Genomic DNA, 18,946 nt, shown 5'->3' with positions numbered 1-18,946 from the left:
TGCAGAGCATTAATGTGCCCCTGATCATTTACCACACTAGGCATTTGACTGTGCTGCCTATGTCAGGAACCACCTCTGCATTTAGGTGGATATAGAGAAGGTTCATAAAGTTAACTACCATTGGAATTAACATTTATATTATACAAGGGACAGCCGTCAGTTTATCCCAGCCAGGATGCCCCAGTAACAGAAGGATGAGGGAAGGCAGCTTATCAAGGACACTGCCTCCCCCATCCTTCCGTTACTGGGGCAGGACTGTAGCTTCCCTGGACTGCAAAGTGCCCCGGATGCCCGCAGGGCACTATAGGAATTGGAGTTTGCAAATAGAGCCTGCTAGGTACTGTGAGTGCCGCCAGGAGACATTGCAGGGAGACTGGGGTTTCACTACTGTTTACATAGCCCGGAAATACTTCAAAGTCACGGTGACAGATGCACAGAACTACTTCTGGGCTGAAGAAATTACAAGTTCTACCTCTGACCCGGAAGTGCTGACAAGTCACGTGGACGGAAGGACAGAAGCACTTCCGGGTCAAGGACTATTTAAAGGACTGCTATGAACCCAACAAGCGAAGAGTTGGGAGGTAGAGGACAGAGCTTGCTGGGAGGTTTAGAGGAGAAAGTAGGAATTATTATTGTTTTATTGGTGTGCTTATTGTGGCTGTGGTGCTTTGGAGGCACTATTTAGGAAGAAGAAAAATATTAAAGTCTTCTTACTGCCTTTAACCTGTGTCTTGCATTTGTTTGTTGGGAAAAAAGGCGGGCAATAGTTGCCACCTAGTGTCCATTTACTTACAATTACTGACAACATGTTAAGGGTTAAGTCCCTGTTCTATCTAAAACCTTCAAATAGAAAAAGAGTCGCAAGTGTTTTCTTTTTTTTCCATGAGATTTATTCTTTCGTTTATGCATGTGGCAGATCAGCAGATACAGTCACATACATACTAAACAGAGCAAACACAACAATCATAAAACAATATTATTATGCAGTCATTAAAGGTTTAACTTTACTGTACATAAATGAAAGGAAATTTCTGAGTTTCAATTATAGTGCAAGCAATGTCCAGTTATGGGATTTGAGAAACTTAATGGGAATTACAACAGTGAATATTAATTTTTGGAATTGTCGGATACATGTTTTAGTGCCCAAGTCATTAAGGATTTTGTTAGTAATAAAATTACTTATATTACACTAGAAATATTATTCCGTTATTTTTTTTTTTTTTATTAAAGAATACTTTTAAAGGCTGTAACATGTTTGTGCTGTTATGACCTTTGTGATGCATCAATCTGTTGTAATATTAATTGTATAGGCTTATTAGGATTTCTTTCCAAACAGTCCAGTTTGCTCACAGAACCAGCAGTACGCCACTTTTTCAATAATTAGTGTGACTTTTGAAGGACACTTGCAACAAGTGATCCCTGATGTTTCTCCTTGAGGAAGACTTTAATAACATAAAGCCTTACAATCCAAATATGTTTGTTCAACTAATATGGCATGTCTTCTCTCCAGTAAGCACACAGATAACAAAACTAACAAAATAAAACACCATGAATGGGAACCTACTCTAGTTACACCTCTTTGTTGTGTGTGGGGCTTCTTTTTGCATGCAATATTGTTTTGTATTATTTGTTAGGTTAGGTGCACAACTGTAGGTAAAGCCTTAAATATTGCTTTCATTTTTGCATCACATATATGTATTGCATTAGTTAACAGATGGAGTCTCTGTAAGAAAAAATATTATTACCAATGAACACGTGTGTGTGTTCAGAGTCAATTAGGTTCATTCTTTCAGAATTCTTAATAAGAAATCCACTCTTTTGTTATTTACATTTAAAATAAAACAAGATTTCCTCTCAAATTACTGTACATTACTATTGATGTGAAGTTTTGTATACAAATGACAAAATAAGTGCCAATAACCTGCTACTTTTAAAAAGCAGATTTTTTTTATGAATAACATTTAGCAGCTGTACAGTTGACAAATAGCCCTGGAATAAAGAAATCCACATTGGGGCTATTCAGGTAAATTATTGGTTTTTCACAATATCTCTTCCCATCAGAGCTTTTTTAGTGTTTAGCTCTGGTCTTAGCAAAATAATGTAACATTTTGGACCAAATATTGCAACAAGAACTCCAAAACTTGATGCCAGAATAGCAAAGATCTCCACAGCCACTGTGTGCTTCCCCGGTGAGCTGACGTAAGCAGGTATGAACGTAATCCATACTGCGCAGAAGATAAGCATGCTGAAAGTAATGAATTTGGCCTCATTGAAGGTGTCTGGTAGGCGTCTTGCGAGAAAAGCTAGCAAAAAGGAAACACAAGCCAGTAAGCCAATGTATCCCAGCAGGCAGCTAAATCCTGTGACTGATCCAATATCACACTCAAAGATAATTTTGGCATTATTATATCTTGTGTTTTTCGCTGGAACAGGAGGAGCTGAAACTAACCATACAATGCATATGAGAAATTGAACAAAACTAAGAGCAAAGACTGTGCCTCTTTGCTGGGTAGCACCAAACCATTTCATCATGTTATTACCAGGCAGTGCAGCCTTGAATGCCATTAGTACAACAATTGTCTTCACAAGGATACAAGAAATACATAAAACAAAACTGATTCCAAACACTACATGCCTCAACATACAGGTCAACGGTGAGGGCTTTCCTATAAAACACAAAGAACAGAGGAAACATAGAATTAACGACACCAACAAAAGAAAACTGAGCTCAGAGTTGTTGGCCTTAACAACAGGAGTTCTTCGGTAGTAAATAAAAACTGCTAAAACACCAACAGATAACCAGACTCCAGACAAAGCTGTTGCTGTCAGAGTAATTCCCATGCCATCTTCGTATGATAAAAACTCAACATCTTTCGGATCACACTTATTTCTCTTGGGACTGGACCAGAAATCAGGAGGACATGCCTGGCATTCAACTGAGTCTAGAAAAGAAAAAACAGAAGTATTAGGATTTTTAATAAGTTTTCAAAGTATTGCAAAGTGTAATTGTTTGGTAAGTTAAACTTTAAATTGTTTATACTGTATGTAAGAGACAATCTTAGAAAGTTAAATCTTTGAATTAAGCTCATATTAGTGTTTGCTTAATTTGAATAGAATATAATTTACTTTCATAGACAATGGTGTAGCATTTTACCCCCTTTAAGTTAATATCAAATCAAACTTTCCTGATATAACTAACATACAGTGTGTTCATTTAGACAGTTGTTGTTTAGAATAGGTACCTGTGCTAGCAGGTTCTGAAAGACCCATTTATAGCATGAAAATGGGATAGGCATACAGTGTTCTAACCGTTTAGAAATGGTTCAACTGTATAAGCAAACTTAAAGAAATGAAAGATGATTTATAAGCTTTAAACAGACCTTCTTCTTAAACAAGAACTTTTATTTTACTTGCTATATCAATTTTCTGCTTTTTGTGTGAACTGCTTTACTTAGAATTTTTACTAAAGTTTTTAAAAAAAGATATTTTGTCTGTGGAATCATTTCAACACGTCAAGCTGAACTTTGGTAATTTTTGGTAAACACAGCTACACTGTACTTAATAAGCCTCCACTTTACTTGTATATGCTTTTAGAAATTCATCATGTTGCACCAATATATTCTGAATAGAGAGGTAACTGCAAAATGTTCTTTCCACATTACTTGAATTAGGACACTTTATATGGCATGTTCTGAAAAAAAGACATATTTACATTTTCTGAAGTGCAGATGGATTAGTATGGAAGCTTAATTCACCCCCTCTAAAAATGATTACATTATTTTAAAATAACTGCTGTGTCATTTCTCAAAAGTATTGTCAGGTGCAGTCTTTCACATTGTGGATGAACATGCTCTGTTCATCTAGTGACAGCTAGTAAGGAAGAGGCTAAGCTTGCGCACTGAGTGCAATCAAGTGGCAAGAACTGAACAGATGTCACTGGTATATACTGTTTATTTAATCCTGTAGGAGCTATACAGTACATTTAATCCTCCCATTTTAGGATCACAATGAGTCACTGTTTACTTTAGCAGCACTGGGTGTGAGGCATGAAGAAAAAGTGGGGGACAGTATGCATGTCTTTAGCAGGGCTCAGTCACATAGCCAATTACAGTACAAAAGAATGTACTGTGTGCAATCCTGTAACAAAAGCCTATAAATAAAGAATCATCTTTTTAGTTTTAATCCAACTATTTGCTACAGATCAGGGGTTCTTAACCTGAGGTCCATAGACCCCTAGGGCATCCATGAATGGGTTTCAGGGGGTTCATGAGGGTCAGATAAAAATTAACATTTATATTCACTATATGGTCTGGTACTGTGGATTTAGAGTAGATGTAGTAGTAGTAGTAATAGTAATGGTAGTAGAAAATGTAGTAGTAGTAGTAGTAGATCTGTTTAAATTTGCACAAGAGGATTGTCTCTCTATTACAATAAAAAAATCTTGGGTCGAGACGTTATCTTCTCGGAAGACACTTTGAAGTCCCACAAGACTACTTGCACGTCATGCCCTACTTACAAACAATTTCTCGGAGACACTTTAACATCCCACGAAACAAGGAAGTGAGACAAAAGGACAGCTGCTGTACAGGCTTTTGAATGATCACACAGCATGGCACAAACAGCTGCAGCAAGCCAGCTGATCGAGCATAGAAGAGATAAAAAAATTACTAAAATAACTCTACAGCTTTATTACTGGCAAATATCAAGAAATAAAAAAATGAATGAAATGAAAATAACAATCTCTTTAAATTGTATATCCAGTTAACAAAACCCCTAGAGCCCCCTAGTATTTTATAATTATAATGATGGGCTATTGCTTTTTGAATCAAAAAGGAGTGTTTTTTTTAGATTGTTTACTTTAAATTTTAATAATACTTTGTGTATGTCATATATGTGTGAGATAATCAAATCTTGATAAATGAAGTACAGTACATTATATTCATTGCATACAAAGTTGTGTTTATGTGAATATTTCTGGGGAAGGGGGTCCATAGCTTTCATCAGATTGTTAAAGGGGTCCATGACTCAAAAAAGGTTAAGAATCACTGCTATAGATACTGTAATTTGAAACAGTGTGATCAGGTGATGCAGTTACCAATGTTCGAAACTAAAATCCTTGGAGAAACAGGCCGGGATGGTAAAAGGCGATGGTTGTTATTCACATCACAACATGTGAAGCACTAAATGTACAGTATTTTGTTGAGAAGTATTACTGACACATTTATAGTATTCAGTGTTAGTACTGCAGATAAAGAAATAGTCTAATACTAACCAAAGACCAATCCAAAAAAGGCCCTGGTTCTGTGAGGCAAGAATGTTAGCTCTGCACTACCAATCTGCCTATATGTTAAAACAATTGTACTAAATTTACTAAATTGTATCCTGATTAAAACTAAGCATATTCCTAAAACGTTTGTTCATTTCTTTTTACTTGAATACATGTTTCTTATGAACTTAACCTCTTGGTCAATAGCTATCACTAGACTACTGAAGCATGCATGTGTAGAATGTTACAGAAAGCAGCAGGCAATATCTTTGTAAAATAAGGCACTATATTTATGAAATAATGCAATACTTATTGTCAACTGGAATGCATTCATTTAGCAAAATAATGTAATTCCTTGATAATGCAATCAATTATTTTTTGTTTGGCGGGAATATGGTTGTGGTTTCATGAGACTAAGACTTTATCACAAAAAATATTGTTGTTTGGAACTTTTTGTTTGTTGTTGGTGAGACAGAAAATATCTATTGTGGAGAACTGTTAATCCACAGTAAACATGTATTGCAGAGATAAAAATGAAATTTTAGATATTGCAGCTCGGAAGTATAAATCAATGCACTATTAATCCAATAGCAATTTATTGCAGGAGCTGGAAACATTTTCAAATTTGCGTTTTTTCCTGTCATTAACAGTTTATTAAATCTATTTCAGGCTTCAATGACTGCACAGAGGCCCACATTTTCTCTGTGTGTAAGTGGGTTCTCCTCCAACATCCCAAAACACATGCCTCTTAAGTGAACTCTTGTCTTCCACATTTGCCCCATGTTTCTGTGTGGATCTATGCTGAAGTGGAGCCATGTGCAGGGTTTTGTTGTTACACCAAAAAGTGTCAGGATAGGCTTTGACCCCTTAAAACTCTACATTGAATTAAACAGATTTGAGAATTTATATGTATTCCATAACTTTTGTGCTATGCCATTAAGTCTTGGTAGTAAACTTAGGTCATATGTTTTATGAAATGAAGTTGATAAAGAATTGTTTAGTGCAGTCTATAAATATCCATCATACAGGATATTTCATGGCAAAGAAACATTATACTAGACATAATGTGATTCCTTCTTTAAACTTCTTTTTGTACATGGTACACCCCAGGTTATGCAGTGTCATCTAGAAAAAAGGATTTGTTGCTCTCTGCACCACTTTTATACAATGTAGACTGTCAACAAAAATACATACTGAGAGTCCTCCAACAGGTATAACATGCTGAAGAGAAACAGAATGATGTCTCTAGGGCTAGGTAACACAGTGTTTAGTGTTGGGAAAAAGGCTGAAAAGTGCAACAAGAATTTATAACACAAAATATAACACTCTGAAACCTGCTTAATCCAAGTCAGCGTTGAGATAGGCTGGCGACTATACCCAGCAGCACTGGGCAGAAAGTAAATTTTGGTATTCTAGTAATAAAGCTTTACGCATCTTAATTGATTTGGAATGACAGTAGACAATACTAAAAAAACAATACTTTTTGGAACCATGTCAAAGGTGAAACCATTCTTCTGGATTTAAGGCAACAACACTGAAGACAACACAGGAAAGTGTTGTTGCCATAACTGAGAATCACAGATCTGTCTGTCTCCATTATCATCACAAAACACAAAATCTGTGACACCAAGTTCTCAGCACCTCCAGAATCACTAACAAAGACAGCTCAAGCAGCACCAGAGACCTTGCTTTGTGTAATAGGTGCTACTGACATTATGCTTGGGCACCTTCAAGTCAACTCCGCTTCCCTTCATTAAAGGTGATCTTACTCAAGTGGTACTCTAACTGCCAATATGTTGTGTTTGTTTAATTTTACAACCCTTGTATAAAGCAATAACCACCAAAGAGTAATGTATTCACTTATCAGTCTCTGACACTAGTTATCACTTTTAAAAAGCATTTTTAAAATTATGACAGTGAAAAAGAAATCAATGAAAGTGATAGTGGAAATCTTTGAATCAGTAAAGGGACTTAATACTATAGTGTGCAGGTAACATATACAGTGGTATTAGATTGCAGTTATTATCACATAGCCATAGTACATAATACATAGTACAGACTACAGTAACAACATAGCAGCATTTCACAGATAAGCATCTTAGAGTTTTATATAGAAAACCACGCATGGCACAAACATTTTGGCAATTTTTAAATGCCTAAGCTGAAAATATATACTGAAAGAACATGAGAAAAAGAAAAAGCAGTACAATGTCACACACGTATGGTATGGTCCACTAAACTTATGTCGCTGCAAGCAAATGCATATACATTTTACAATATAACTACTCTATCTGTAGTGTAGCCACAATAATTAATGTATTACTTACCACATTTGTAAAATATAGAACTTATTTTACTAAAATGAACATTAGAATATAACATCTCACAAATATTTTCTTAAGTTATGCAACAGTAGTTAACCCTGCTACCTCATGGGTCCAGCATATCATGCAAAGTCAATGTCAATGTCAATATCAATTTATTTATATAGCACATTTAAAACAACATAGGAATGCTGAGGCCAAAGTGTTTTACCATAATAGAATAAGAGAAACACAAATAACATAAATAGAAATAAAATATATGAACATAAATAAAATAAATAATAAATAGAAGTAATGTTACATAATCACAATGAGGAAATCATCAGTATTACTGAAGGTCACGGAATGCAAGTGAATAGAAATGAGTCTTTAATCTTGTTTTGAGCAGTTCAATTGAAGACGACTCATTTATGTAATGAGGTAAAGAGTTCAACAGGCGAGGAGCAGCAGCTGCAAAAGCCCTGTCCCCTTTAGTTTTACACTTGGTACGAGGGGCAACAAGAGACAACTGACCAGAAGATCTAAGCACTCTAGATGGCTGGTGTAAAGCACACAATTTGAATAAATAGGCAGGAGCAAGCCCATGTAAAGATTTAAAAACTAGCAACAAGATTTTAAAATCAGTTTGAAAACTGACAGGCAGCCAGCGTAAAGAAGCTAATACTGGAGAAACAGAATCATACTTTCTTGCCCCAACCAGAAAGCGAGTGGCAGCATTCTGGACCAACTGTAACCTGCGCAATCAAGGCGAGAAAAGATAAAAGCATGAGTAGCTTTCTTAAGATCCCTAGAAGATAAAGAAGACTTGATCTTACCTAATAGGCGAAGCTGGAAAACGCCACTCTTGACTACAGAATTAATCTGTTTCTCAAAAGAGAGGTTACTGTCAAAGATAACACCAAGACTGAGGACTTGAGGTTTGCAAATGACAGAGAAAGACGCGAGAAATCCAAGATCAATTTGGGCCTTAGCTGATGGACCCACTATAAGCACCTCCATTTTATTTTGATTCAGATCAAGAAAATTATTAGCCATCCAGGATCTTAGTACAGAAAGACAGTTGTGCAGTTGATTTATTGCAGTGCTCCACACAGGAATATAAACCTGAGTATCATCAGCATAGCAGTCAAAGTCTGTGAAGGGTTTGTATGTTTTTCCCATGTCTACATGGATTCCCCTTTCTCCTTTGTGTTCTTCTGCTTTTTTCACAAAAAAGGGTGCATATTAAATTAATTTAATACTGTAAACTTTACATTTATTGTGCATGGGTAAACCCTGTAGTGGAATAGTGCCTAGATTAGAGTTGAATCTGCCTTTTGCCTGATGCAGCCACCATAAACAAGATTAAGCAAGGCTGAGAATGCATGGTTGTGTTATGTTATGGTATGATATATGAAACACTTTAGTTTTGTTCCTAAGTTGCCTGATACTACAGAAGAAGAACAAACAAATACGAATATACAGTGAAACTAAGATAGTTTGTATTAGCAAATCACTTTCATTATTTTAAAGCTTTCTGTGTGGCACTAATAAAACATTTTAAATTGTTTTAACAAGTCTCAATGTGAAGTCCACAATATAAAAATGATTTAGTAAATGTTTTACTTTTTTGGGAACATGTAGCCATCAGCAAAATGTAACAGGTACAAACAGAACACTTTGATACATAATCATACACCAACACTGATTTTAACGATAGCAAGCAATATGAATATAGGAAAGGAGGCCAGAGTTTATGTTCTGGGTTCTCCCTGCAATAAGTTTGCATGTTCTCCCCGTGTGTATGGATTTCCTCCAGGTGCTCTAGTTTCCTCCCATAATCCAAAGGTGTGCATGTTAGATATATTGTGTTTGCTACATTGGTCCTAATGTGCGTGTGTTCATGTGTATTCAACCTGACATGAACTAGTACCCTTTCCAGGGATTCCTGCTTTGCGACTGATGCTTTCAAAGATAGGCTCCAGGATAAGCGCATTTGAAAATGGACGGATGATTGAATGTATTCCATATTTTATTACAGTATCTAGATAGTATTTTTTTCCTGTTTGAATTACAAAATTACAGTATGCTACTGAAGATAGAGTATATATGAATATATAGAATGTGCAAAGAATGTGCAAAGGTTTAGTGATTTGAAAACATTCTAGCTAATCTCTAGCTCTAGTTTTCCATGAAACTCTTTTGACTTATTTATTTATTCTTAAAATTGCCTTGTTTTCCTTTAATTGTCTAAAATGAAATGATTCTTGAAATGTGACTCAGGGAGGGCCGGACAGTGGTCTCAAGCCCAGTATTCAAGATTAAGTACCAGAATGTATTACTAGTACAGACAGTAGTCAGTGATATACTGCTGCCCGTGATAGAGACAGAACAATGGACTGAGGCAACTTTGAGATCATTTCAAGGTTCTTTCTGTTAGTGATGAACCTGTGGAATGGAATTTAAAATCTATTGCTAGCTTCTGTATGAAAATCTGCATGTTCTCTGTGTGGCTAGGTATTATTATTAACAGAAGTGTGCTTCCAGCTGTGGAATGCAGCTCTCAGCCACTCCCCGGCTTGTCTCAAGCAGTGTCTGGTTATTGTCCAAGTAAGATGCCAAACATATGACAAGCTTTCTGATAAGCTTCATTTTCAAATATAAGACTAATCAGCAAATTTTGTAAAGAATGTTCTATGGCCTTGGATGGAACTGCTCTATTTTTTTTTTAAATCATTCTCTTTGAAGATTTTGTTATAAATGCAGCTGAACCCCCCTTGTCGGGGGCCTTCCTTGCATTTTCTCTCTGTAAGGAAAAGCCACTCTGCTCACCAAGAAGTCAGAAATAAAAGATTCTGCTTATTAGAATTGGTGTCTGCCTGCTATTTGTTTGAACCTTCGTCCACAAACCACAATTTCTACTGCATTCTACTATGAATATAACATAATAATCCGGTTGTTCATTTTCAGAAAATAGCCTCTCCTACATCTGTGCACAGTTTAGTTAATAAAGTGAAGAAATAAAGAACATTTAAACTTCTTGTAAATAATATTCCATTACTCTTTACTTACCTATCTCATCTGTGAACTCTCCTTCAGCACATGTCACGCAATCAAAGCAGCAAATTGGCTCTCCTTTCCTGGTAGCCTTTCTTGTTCCAGGTAGACAGCTCTTACTGCACACAGATTCAGGAATCTGAAGTAATGATGATATGTTATATGTAATATGATGGAACAGCAGACTCTTGAAATACATTAGAGTAACATATTTAAAAATATTGATGTCTGCAAGTATCACACATTGATTTTCCGAATTTTTTCCATTATTTGGTTATGGTGAACTTGAACACAAATTTGCCATGCAAACATATATTATTAAACTGGCTTATTCTAAGTGAGACTCACATAGTGCAGGAGCCCATCCTAGGCAGTAAATAACATCAGAAAGGCTGCCAGTCAACTGAAGGACACACACACAAACAGTAGGGCAATTTAAAGTCACCAGTTAACCCAAAAGTCACATACTTGCAGATGTGGAGAACAAAACTGCAGTATCCAGAGGAAAATTTACAAAACAGCAAACTATTTCCTATACTTTTCAAATGGATATTTCTTTCCTGAATGGTTGAGTGCACACACACCCTTACAGTAACACACACTAGATAATCTTATGCATTTGCACACATACAGTAAATCATATTTAATACTGAAATTATTCATTCATTCATTTTGAACCCTAGCTTATTTAAAAACAGGATCAAATACTGAGCCTTTCCTGGTAGGTAATCCTGGAGAGTGAAAGGCAGGAACCACCTTTTGAATACATTTCCACTGCATGACACACTCACTCTTTCAACCTCACACACATTCAGTCTTGGTCAGTTTAAAGTCATGAATTCAACTTAACTTGAACAGCTTTAAGATATGAGCTCAATGGAAAACTTTGAAAAACACCCATACAGCAACCAGGAGATGATGTGAACAACAACACTAACCAAGATGTCATTAAATGCCCTTAATTAATTATTAAAAAATGAAATTATTTAAAAAATCTTCATCATCCTTTGTTAGTCTCAAACCTTTCTAACATTCATTAAAACAGCGAACACATTGTTTTTAATATGTAGACTGCTAACAGATGCAAAAAACGTTCATCTTACTGTTCCAAATTCAAAGTTCCAAAATATGTCCTCTTCCTTGAGGGAAAGTTGATGCCCCAATGCAGCGGATTCATCAAACACTCCAATGGTTTTGCTAATTACTTTTCCTTCTGCATTTTTCTGCCAGTTTATAACATCAAAAACAGCAACTGGATCCCCATTCTCATCAAAAGCTACTCTGTCCCCCGTATTGGTTATGAAGTTGACCTTCTTGAGGTAATGCAGAAGCTCGAAACAAAAAAATAATAATAACAGAGCAATGGGCGGTTGAAGTTAAAGTTAAAGTTTCATTAGGTTCACAACCACAGGACATGTTATTTATTATACGGTATAATGCTGTTAATTTGTTAGAAAAAATACATTAGAAATGCCAAAATTAAATCCGCAATATATAGTTAAAAATTTACCAAGAGCAATTAAGTAGATAGATAGATAGATAGATAGATAGATAGATAGATACTTTATTAATCCCAAGGGGAAATTCATATATATATATTCATATGTATATTTTATTTTCTTAATTCTGGTCAAATTCTGCTTATTTTACTCCAGAAACGTCTGGCTTAAGCCAGGAACCAACATTGTATGAATGTTCTGTTGATAACAGGGCTCACACACGCTCTTACATATATATATGAGGACGATTTAAAGTTGTCAATCACCACACTCGTCTTGGGATGCGTCAGGTAATTGTAATTGTAGGTAATTGGAGCACCCAAACAAAACCATAGAAACACAAAGAAGAAATATAAACTAAATGTAGGTAACCAGGGAATTGAAGTTAGCACTCTGAAGTTGTTAAATAGACAAGATAACGCTTACATCATCAACACAAATTTGTTTATATAAAAAAAAAACAGCTCTTCTCTATAACCTGCTATCTATTTTGTAATAGATTAACATTTTTTACAACCGCATAATTTATAGCAGTTTCTCAGTATATTATTATGTTTTCCTTACCTGCCAGGGCTGCATAGTTGCCACATCTGCACAAGAATCATTTTGAAAAGGCCCTTTTCCATTTTCACATGACATTAAGCTGTGAAGTGCATGTGCTACTGCATACACTGCTGTATACACGTTATAAGAGCCTCTTAACTGGGAAACATCGCTGTATTCTGTCTTTGTACTGCCAAGGTCCTCTGACCCAGTGCACATTCTGCTGTTTGCTAGAACTGATAAGTTTGAAGAGAATTTACATTCAAACATTGCTTCCCAGAACTGCTTGTACAAAATGTGACTGGGATCGGCATCAGGACGAAGTTGAAGTAGAAACGTTTCCAGTCCAGGGATAACCCCTCTTCTTGGAATGATACCTATCGTGCCACCAAATGATTTAAAGTTCTCATTGCTTGCAAATATAGGAAAAGGACTCCAGGAGTCACTAGCTATCCACTGCCTGCCGGTAATATTTTGTCTCACAATTTCTGTGATAAACACATCTGCATCCATCTTGGTTAGAAACACCACTATGATTTTGGCACTGGACTGCTTTATGATCTTCACTACATTGAGCAGCTTTCCTTTTTCATTGACATTGAGGGCTTCTGAGAAAGCAATACAGCCAAAGGACTCAAGTTCTTGGTTCAAACTTCTCAGTTCATAACGTCCATAGTCATCATCAGTTCCAACAGTGCCCACCCAGGTCCATCTGTAATGCTTGATAATTTCAGCCATTACTTTGATCTGAAAGGCATCACTTGGGGCAGTGCGAAGGAATGAAGGGAACTCCAGCTTATTGCTTAAGCAGGAGCAGGAGGCACAAAAACTGATCTAAGAAAAGCAATCATAAATAAGCAAACACATACATTTTTACTGTATAAATTGAATATTATGATCTTCACTCTACATGGTATTGCACGAAGTATAACATTATAGTGCATAGATAACACTACATATTAGAAACAGATCTGAGAAATGCTCTTATAATGATGAATTACTATATATATTCACATATAAGTCAGGTCTTGAAACCTGAAAAACTCGATCATAAAATCAGACCTTGAATTAAATGCCCATTCAAAAATGCGACACTTAATTTTTTTTTTTACATCTTCTTGCCTCCTCCAATCTCGCATCAGTTTCTCAGACACATTGAATTTTGCTGCAGCAGCGCAGTTACCAATTTTTTTCGCTACTTCAACAAAATTTAATGTAAAACCAGATTCATGTTTTCTTCTGATCAAACACTCCATTGTAGATAAGGGATGCTCTTACGATAAAGGTGTATGAGGGTGTGAGATACAAAAAACACAAATCAGTGCAAACGTTGCTTTGTAGTAGTTCGGGTATTACCGTGCGGTCATGTAAGCACAACAGAGACACAGAGAGAGAGGGAGAGGTTAGGAGCATGTGCTGATACAGCGCATTGTCACACCCACATAGAAAAAAAAAAGGCAGCGTGCTCCGTGGTTACTCTCTAAAGTGGGCATTAGTATGTCATAATCTCTTGGACCAATAGCGTGAGTTTTCTGAATTCGATTTATACGACCAACATTATAAAATACCAGAAGTTATATGGCAAAATCAATTCCTGACTTATCTGCGGGAGAAGTTATCCATGAGTATATACGGTAGTAAAATTGCAAAATGAATGCATATTTAATGCTAAAAACTGTGGGATAACAGGCAATGTCAGTAGGACACAGTTATAGAAGAAGTTTTCTTTGAACATATCCAAACAGTTCTATTCACCAGAATGGTTTCTTTTTCCAGCTGGTGAATCATCAAAATTATTCAATTTTGCAACTTTAGTATATATAAAATGTTTTACAAGGAATTAAGATGATTATAATATAAACAAATAAACAATGCATTAATTTCAAATAAGTTATAATTATTTCAAAATTATTATAATTTGGTATTTTTAGATGTAGCCTGGTACTTTTCATCACATGAAAAACAAGAATTAGGTACAGTAACAAACATCTTACCATAGGCATGCTGAATACACCCACAGTTCTTGAAACAGCAATAGAATGAGTTGATAAAGGTTCTCCAACAATGGCAACAACAGGAGGGCGTCCTTTGCAGTCAGAATCAGCTCTAACATCCCCCAGACCTCCGATTAGAGCCAGTGCCGCTCTGAGAGACACCTGCAGATTCATACAGTCATCATATAGTCTGTAACCCAGCGATACATTAGGAAGAAGGGCTGGATCGTTGTTTATTTCTTCAATTGCAAATGCCATGACCTGTGCCCTTTGAAAGACATTGATATCAAAACTGTTAAGAGAAAAAAAAAGAATTTACTTTAGATAGTGAGCATATGCATTCATACCCAGGAGACCCCTCAAGCCCCTCCATCATGGCATTGGTAGAGAATTAAACAACTAAACTAAAAGAACTATATGATTAAAAGAGAAAAAGTCTTGTTTTAAATCTAACCTTGAAAAGTAAATAATACAAAGCAAAAAAAATGCAAACCAGACAAATGTTTTAGTAAAACAAACTTCACAAACGTATTTTCAATCATATTACTATCATGCAAAATGACTTATTCAAAATCTTTTTGCCACATCATGATTACATTTTTTGCCCATGTCATTTGTGACTGACTGACTTCTAGGAACACAGGATACAATAAACGAAGACTGACAAATTAATGTCTCTAGCATATCAGAAATGTTTTTTTTTTAGTGCACCATTTTCATGAATTGAAGGGTTTCAAAGTATCACCATATTTTACATCTTTTTTTTAAACATGTTATTAATTTTATTAAAATCAAATAACATTCCTATAATCAAGTCAAGTTTAACTTTGAACCAAATCAACACCCAACCCATTAACATCAACATGTTAATTTGTCAGCTACTGATCTCCTATTAAGCAAAACTAAATAACCCTGCTGCCAAAAATACTAAAATAGGGGAGTTTTAGCAAGGTACTAAAGGATAGTTTGTGTATGTGTCTTTTAATTTTTTTCATGTATGTCAAAATTAATTTATAAGAAGAGTAATGTAAAATCTAGAAACTAATATTTCCGTACTTGTAATTTAGAAATATTATACAGTTACAAATGAATTCACATCAAAAGAAAGGGGAAAATAATTCACAAATTACATTTGAGTTCAGGTAAATAAAAGAGGAACACAACTCAGAAATATTTACAAGACAATGTGAATGCTGAGCACAGGTCAAGGCACAAAGAATCTTTATATTCCAATTTTGATAGATGTAAGGAGAGATTTGATTTTTTATTTGGCATATTTCTATATTTATTTTTAAGAAAAGACGTGACATATCCTAAAAACTTTCTGCTTTTGATTAATATTAATGAACATTAAGATGAGAGGTTAGATATCTTATTCTATGTTAATTAATGTTGACTTATGTTTATTTTTTTATTGTGTCTTCTATTTTTCTATTCATTTTGTAAAGCACTTTGAGCTACATTTTTTTGTATGAATATGTGCTATATAAATAAATGTTGATTGATTGATTTTCATTTTATCGTTAATAATTGTTAAATCCATCCTTGTTTCCTGAGTATTCTTCAGCTTTAGTCTGTCAATCACTGAAACATTCTAAAAATCATGGTAAACCAGACAAGTTTAACAAAACTATGTTTAGCATCAGATTTGTAATGCTTGTCAACCATACCTCTTGGTAACCTCATTTTCTTAATTAAAAAAACGTATTACATTGATTTCTTAATTTTTTCATTTTAATTTCATCATCCCACACAAAGTTACTTAGCTTTTATACCTCAAATTTTTCATTATTTTTTTTTCTAGTGCCACCTATTAGCTTCTCTTACCTCAGGTTGTGAACTGCTGGTTTAACGTGTTAAATGGACTGTTCAGTGGATTAGGGCATTAAGCCTAATATAAAGAACAATTCACATAGATAATATAATAATATAATCATTCTGCCTGGTTTTCCCTACAGATAAACACAAGTGACACATAAAATAAACCTAGGATTTTATCATTAAAAAGTAAAATCAAAGAAAATAGAGCTATGCTGGTTTAAAACTATTTCATAAAACTTTCATGTGCAAGGTAAATATATGATAAAATGTACACTTCATTAAAAAATTAGCTATTCTATAATTACCTGTAATATTATTTCCTTGATTATGTGACATCCATGCATATACTTAAAAACCTACCTTTCGCATTTCCATTGTTCAGGTTTTGTCCTAAAAGACAGTTCTGGTGCTATTGCTTTAAAATGCACTGCAAATATTCCCCCTAAAATCACATCTCCAGGTTTATATAACTCATTAAATTGAAAATGTCCTTGTGGTCTGCATGCAGAATTTTCACAAACAGGAACAAGAACCAGTAAGGTTACGAGCATGGAAGCACTGAGTTTAAATGTCATTTCAGCAAATGCTGGCTGTGATTTTTGCCAGTCATTTTATGCTTAACAAATACTCCTGGGAGGTACCTGTAAGAACATAAAAAACTTATGTTGTTTATTATTTTTAGTCCCATAGCAAAGCAAAGAGCACAGAAGCAAAGAATGTAGCTGTGAACATCAGTATGAGGCTAATACTAATGAGAAAAGTGCTATATAAATACATACAATAATACTTTTTTTTTTTTAATTTTATTACAATCAATACATAGCAATCAAGTTTTTACAAAAAAAAAGAATTATGCTAAGAACAGATCGATCCCCACCCTTGAGAGAGAGAGCAAGCCAAACGGTGTAAAATTTAAGGCTTTTAAAAATACCTAAATCAACAAATTCTCTGTGCTTTATAAAATCATTTCAAAATATTACTGATTAGATCCTGCCATGTTTTGAAAAAAGTCTGCACAGATCCTCTAACTGAGTATTTGATTTTTTCCAATTTTAAATAATATAACACATCAGTTTCCCACTGACTTAAAAGAGGAGAGTTTGGGTTCTTCCAGTTTATCAGAATAAGTCTGCGTGCCAACAGTGTAGTGAATGCAATCACAATTTGTTTGTCTTTCTCCACTTTAAGACCCTCTGGAAGAACCCCAAACACAGCTGTTAATGGGTTAGGAGGGATTGTGAGTCCAAGACTGTCTGAGAGGTAATTAAAAATTTTTGTCCAGAATAATGTTAATTTGGAGCAGGCCCAGAACATGTGACCTAGTGAGGCTGGGGCTTGGTTGCAACGTTCGCAGGTTGGATCATGCCCTGGAAACATTTTGGAGAGTTTTAGTCGAGACAGATGTGCTCGATATATAATTTTGAGTTGTATAATTGTATGCTTTGCATATGGAGCTTGAGTGAATTCTCTGCATTGCTACTTTCCACTCCTTTTCTGATATATTAATTGAGAGGTCATTTTCCCAGTGTCCTCTTGGATCTTTGAAAGGAAGGGATTGTAAAAGGATTTTATATATTGTAGAGATGGAGTCTAACTCCTTGAAATTGAGCAATAATTTTTCCAGCGTGGATGAGGGTGCAAGATGAGGAAAATCTGGAAGGTTCTGTTTAACAAAGTTCCTGATTTGAAGATAGTGAAAGAAATTTGTAGCTGGAATGTTAAATTTGGAATGTAATTGTTCATAGGATGCAAAGACGCTTGTCTATATAAAGATCTCTAAGCAAGTTAATTCCAAATTTTTCCAGATATTAAAACTGCATATGTTTGTGAGGGTTGAAAGAGGTGGTTCTTTTGCAGGTGCCACAGAAAGAAGCTTCTCCGTCTTAAAATGCTTTCTACATTGGTTCCAGATTCTAAGTGAGTGGAGCACAATTGGGTTATTAGTGTATTGCCGATAACGTGTGTTTATTGGAGCACAAAGCAAGGAATACAAAGAAGTACTGCAGGATTTTACTTCTATTGCGGTCCATGCCTGTGTATGTTCTTCTATTTGTGTCCAGGTTCTTATCGACTGTATATTTGCCGCCCAGTAATAAAACTGGAAGTTAGGTAGAGCCATGCCACCTTCTGCCTTTTGTCTTTGTAGGGTCGCTCTTTTGATGCGTGGATGTTTAGAATTCCAAATAAATGAGGTTATTGTTGAATCTAATTGCTTAAAGAACGATTTATTAATGTATATTGGTATGTTTTGAAATAAAAAAAGGAGCTTAGGAAGAATATTCATCTTAACAGTGTTAATTCTTCCAGCTAGTGTGAGATGAAGGGTTGACCATCTATGCAAGTCTTGTTTAATTTTTTCCATACAGACGACGAAATTTTGTTGATAAAGAGCTTTATGTTTACTTGTGATGTTTACCCGAGGTATTTAAACTGTTCTGCAATGATAAAAGGAAGGGTGTCTAA

At 35.2% G+C, this 18,946-nt stretch overlaps 1 protein-coding gene across 1 annotated transcript; it reads right to left on the bottom strand.

Moving 5' to 3' along the window:
• Nucleotides 1-2,028: 2,028 nt before the first annotated feature.
• LOC120528422 (extracellular calcium-sensing receptor-like) lies at nucleotides 2,029-17,058 on the bottom strand. Its single transcript, XM_039752610.1, has 6 exons — nucleotides 16,844-17,058; nucleotides 14,663-14,954; nucleotides 12,690-13,502; nucleotides 11,730-11,957; nucleotides 10,642-10,765; nucleotides 2,029-2,942 (listed from the first exon to the last, which is right to left on the bottom strand). The coding sequence occupies exons 1-6, from the start codon at nucleotides 17,056-17,058 to the stop codon at nucleotides 2,029-2,031; spliced, it is 2,586 nt and encodes an 861-aa protein (XP_039608544.1).
• Nucleotides 17,059-18,946: the final 1,888 nt, after the last annotated feature.

Source organism: Polypterus senegalus, chromosome 1, assembly GCF_016835505.1.
Source record: "Polypterus senegalus isolate Bchr_013 chromosome 1, ASM1683550v1, whole genome shotgun sequence".
In the NCBI taxonomy this organism is placed as follows: Eukaryota; Metazoa; Chordata; class Cladistia; order Polypteriformes; family Polypteridae; genus Polypterus; species Polypterus senegalus.
The sequence above is the reverse complement of the archived record's forward strand: the minus strand, read 5'-3'. Positions and strand labels throughout refer to the sequence as shown.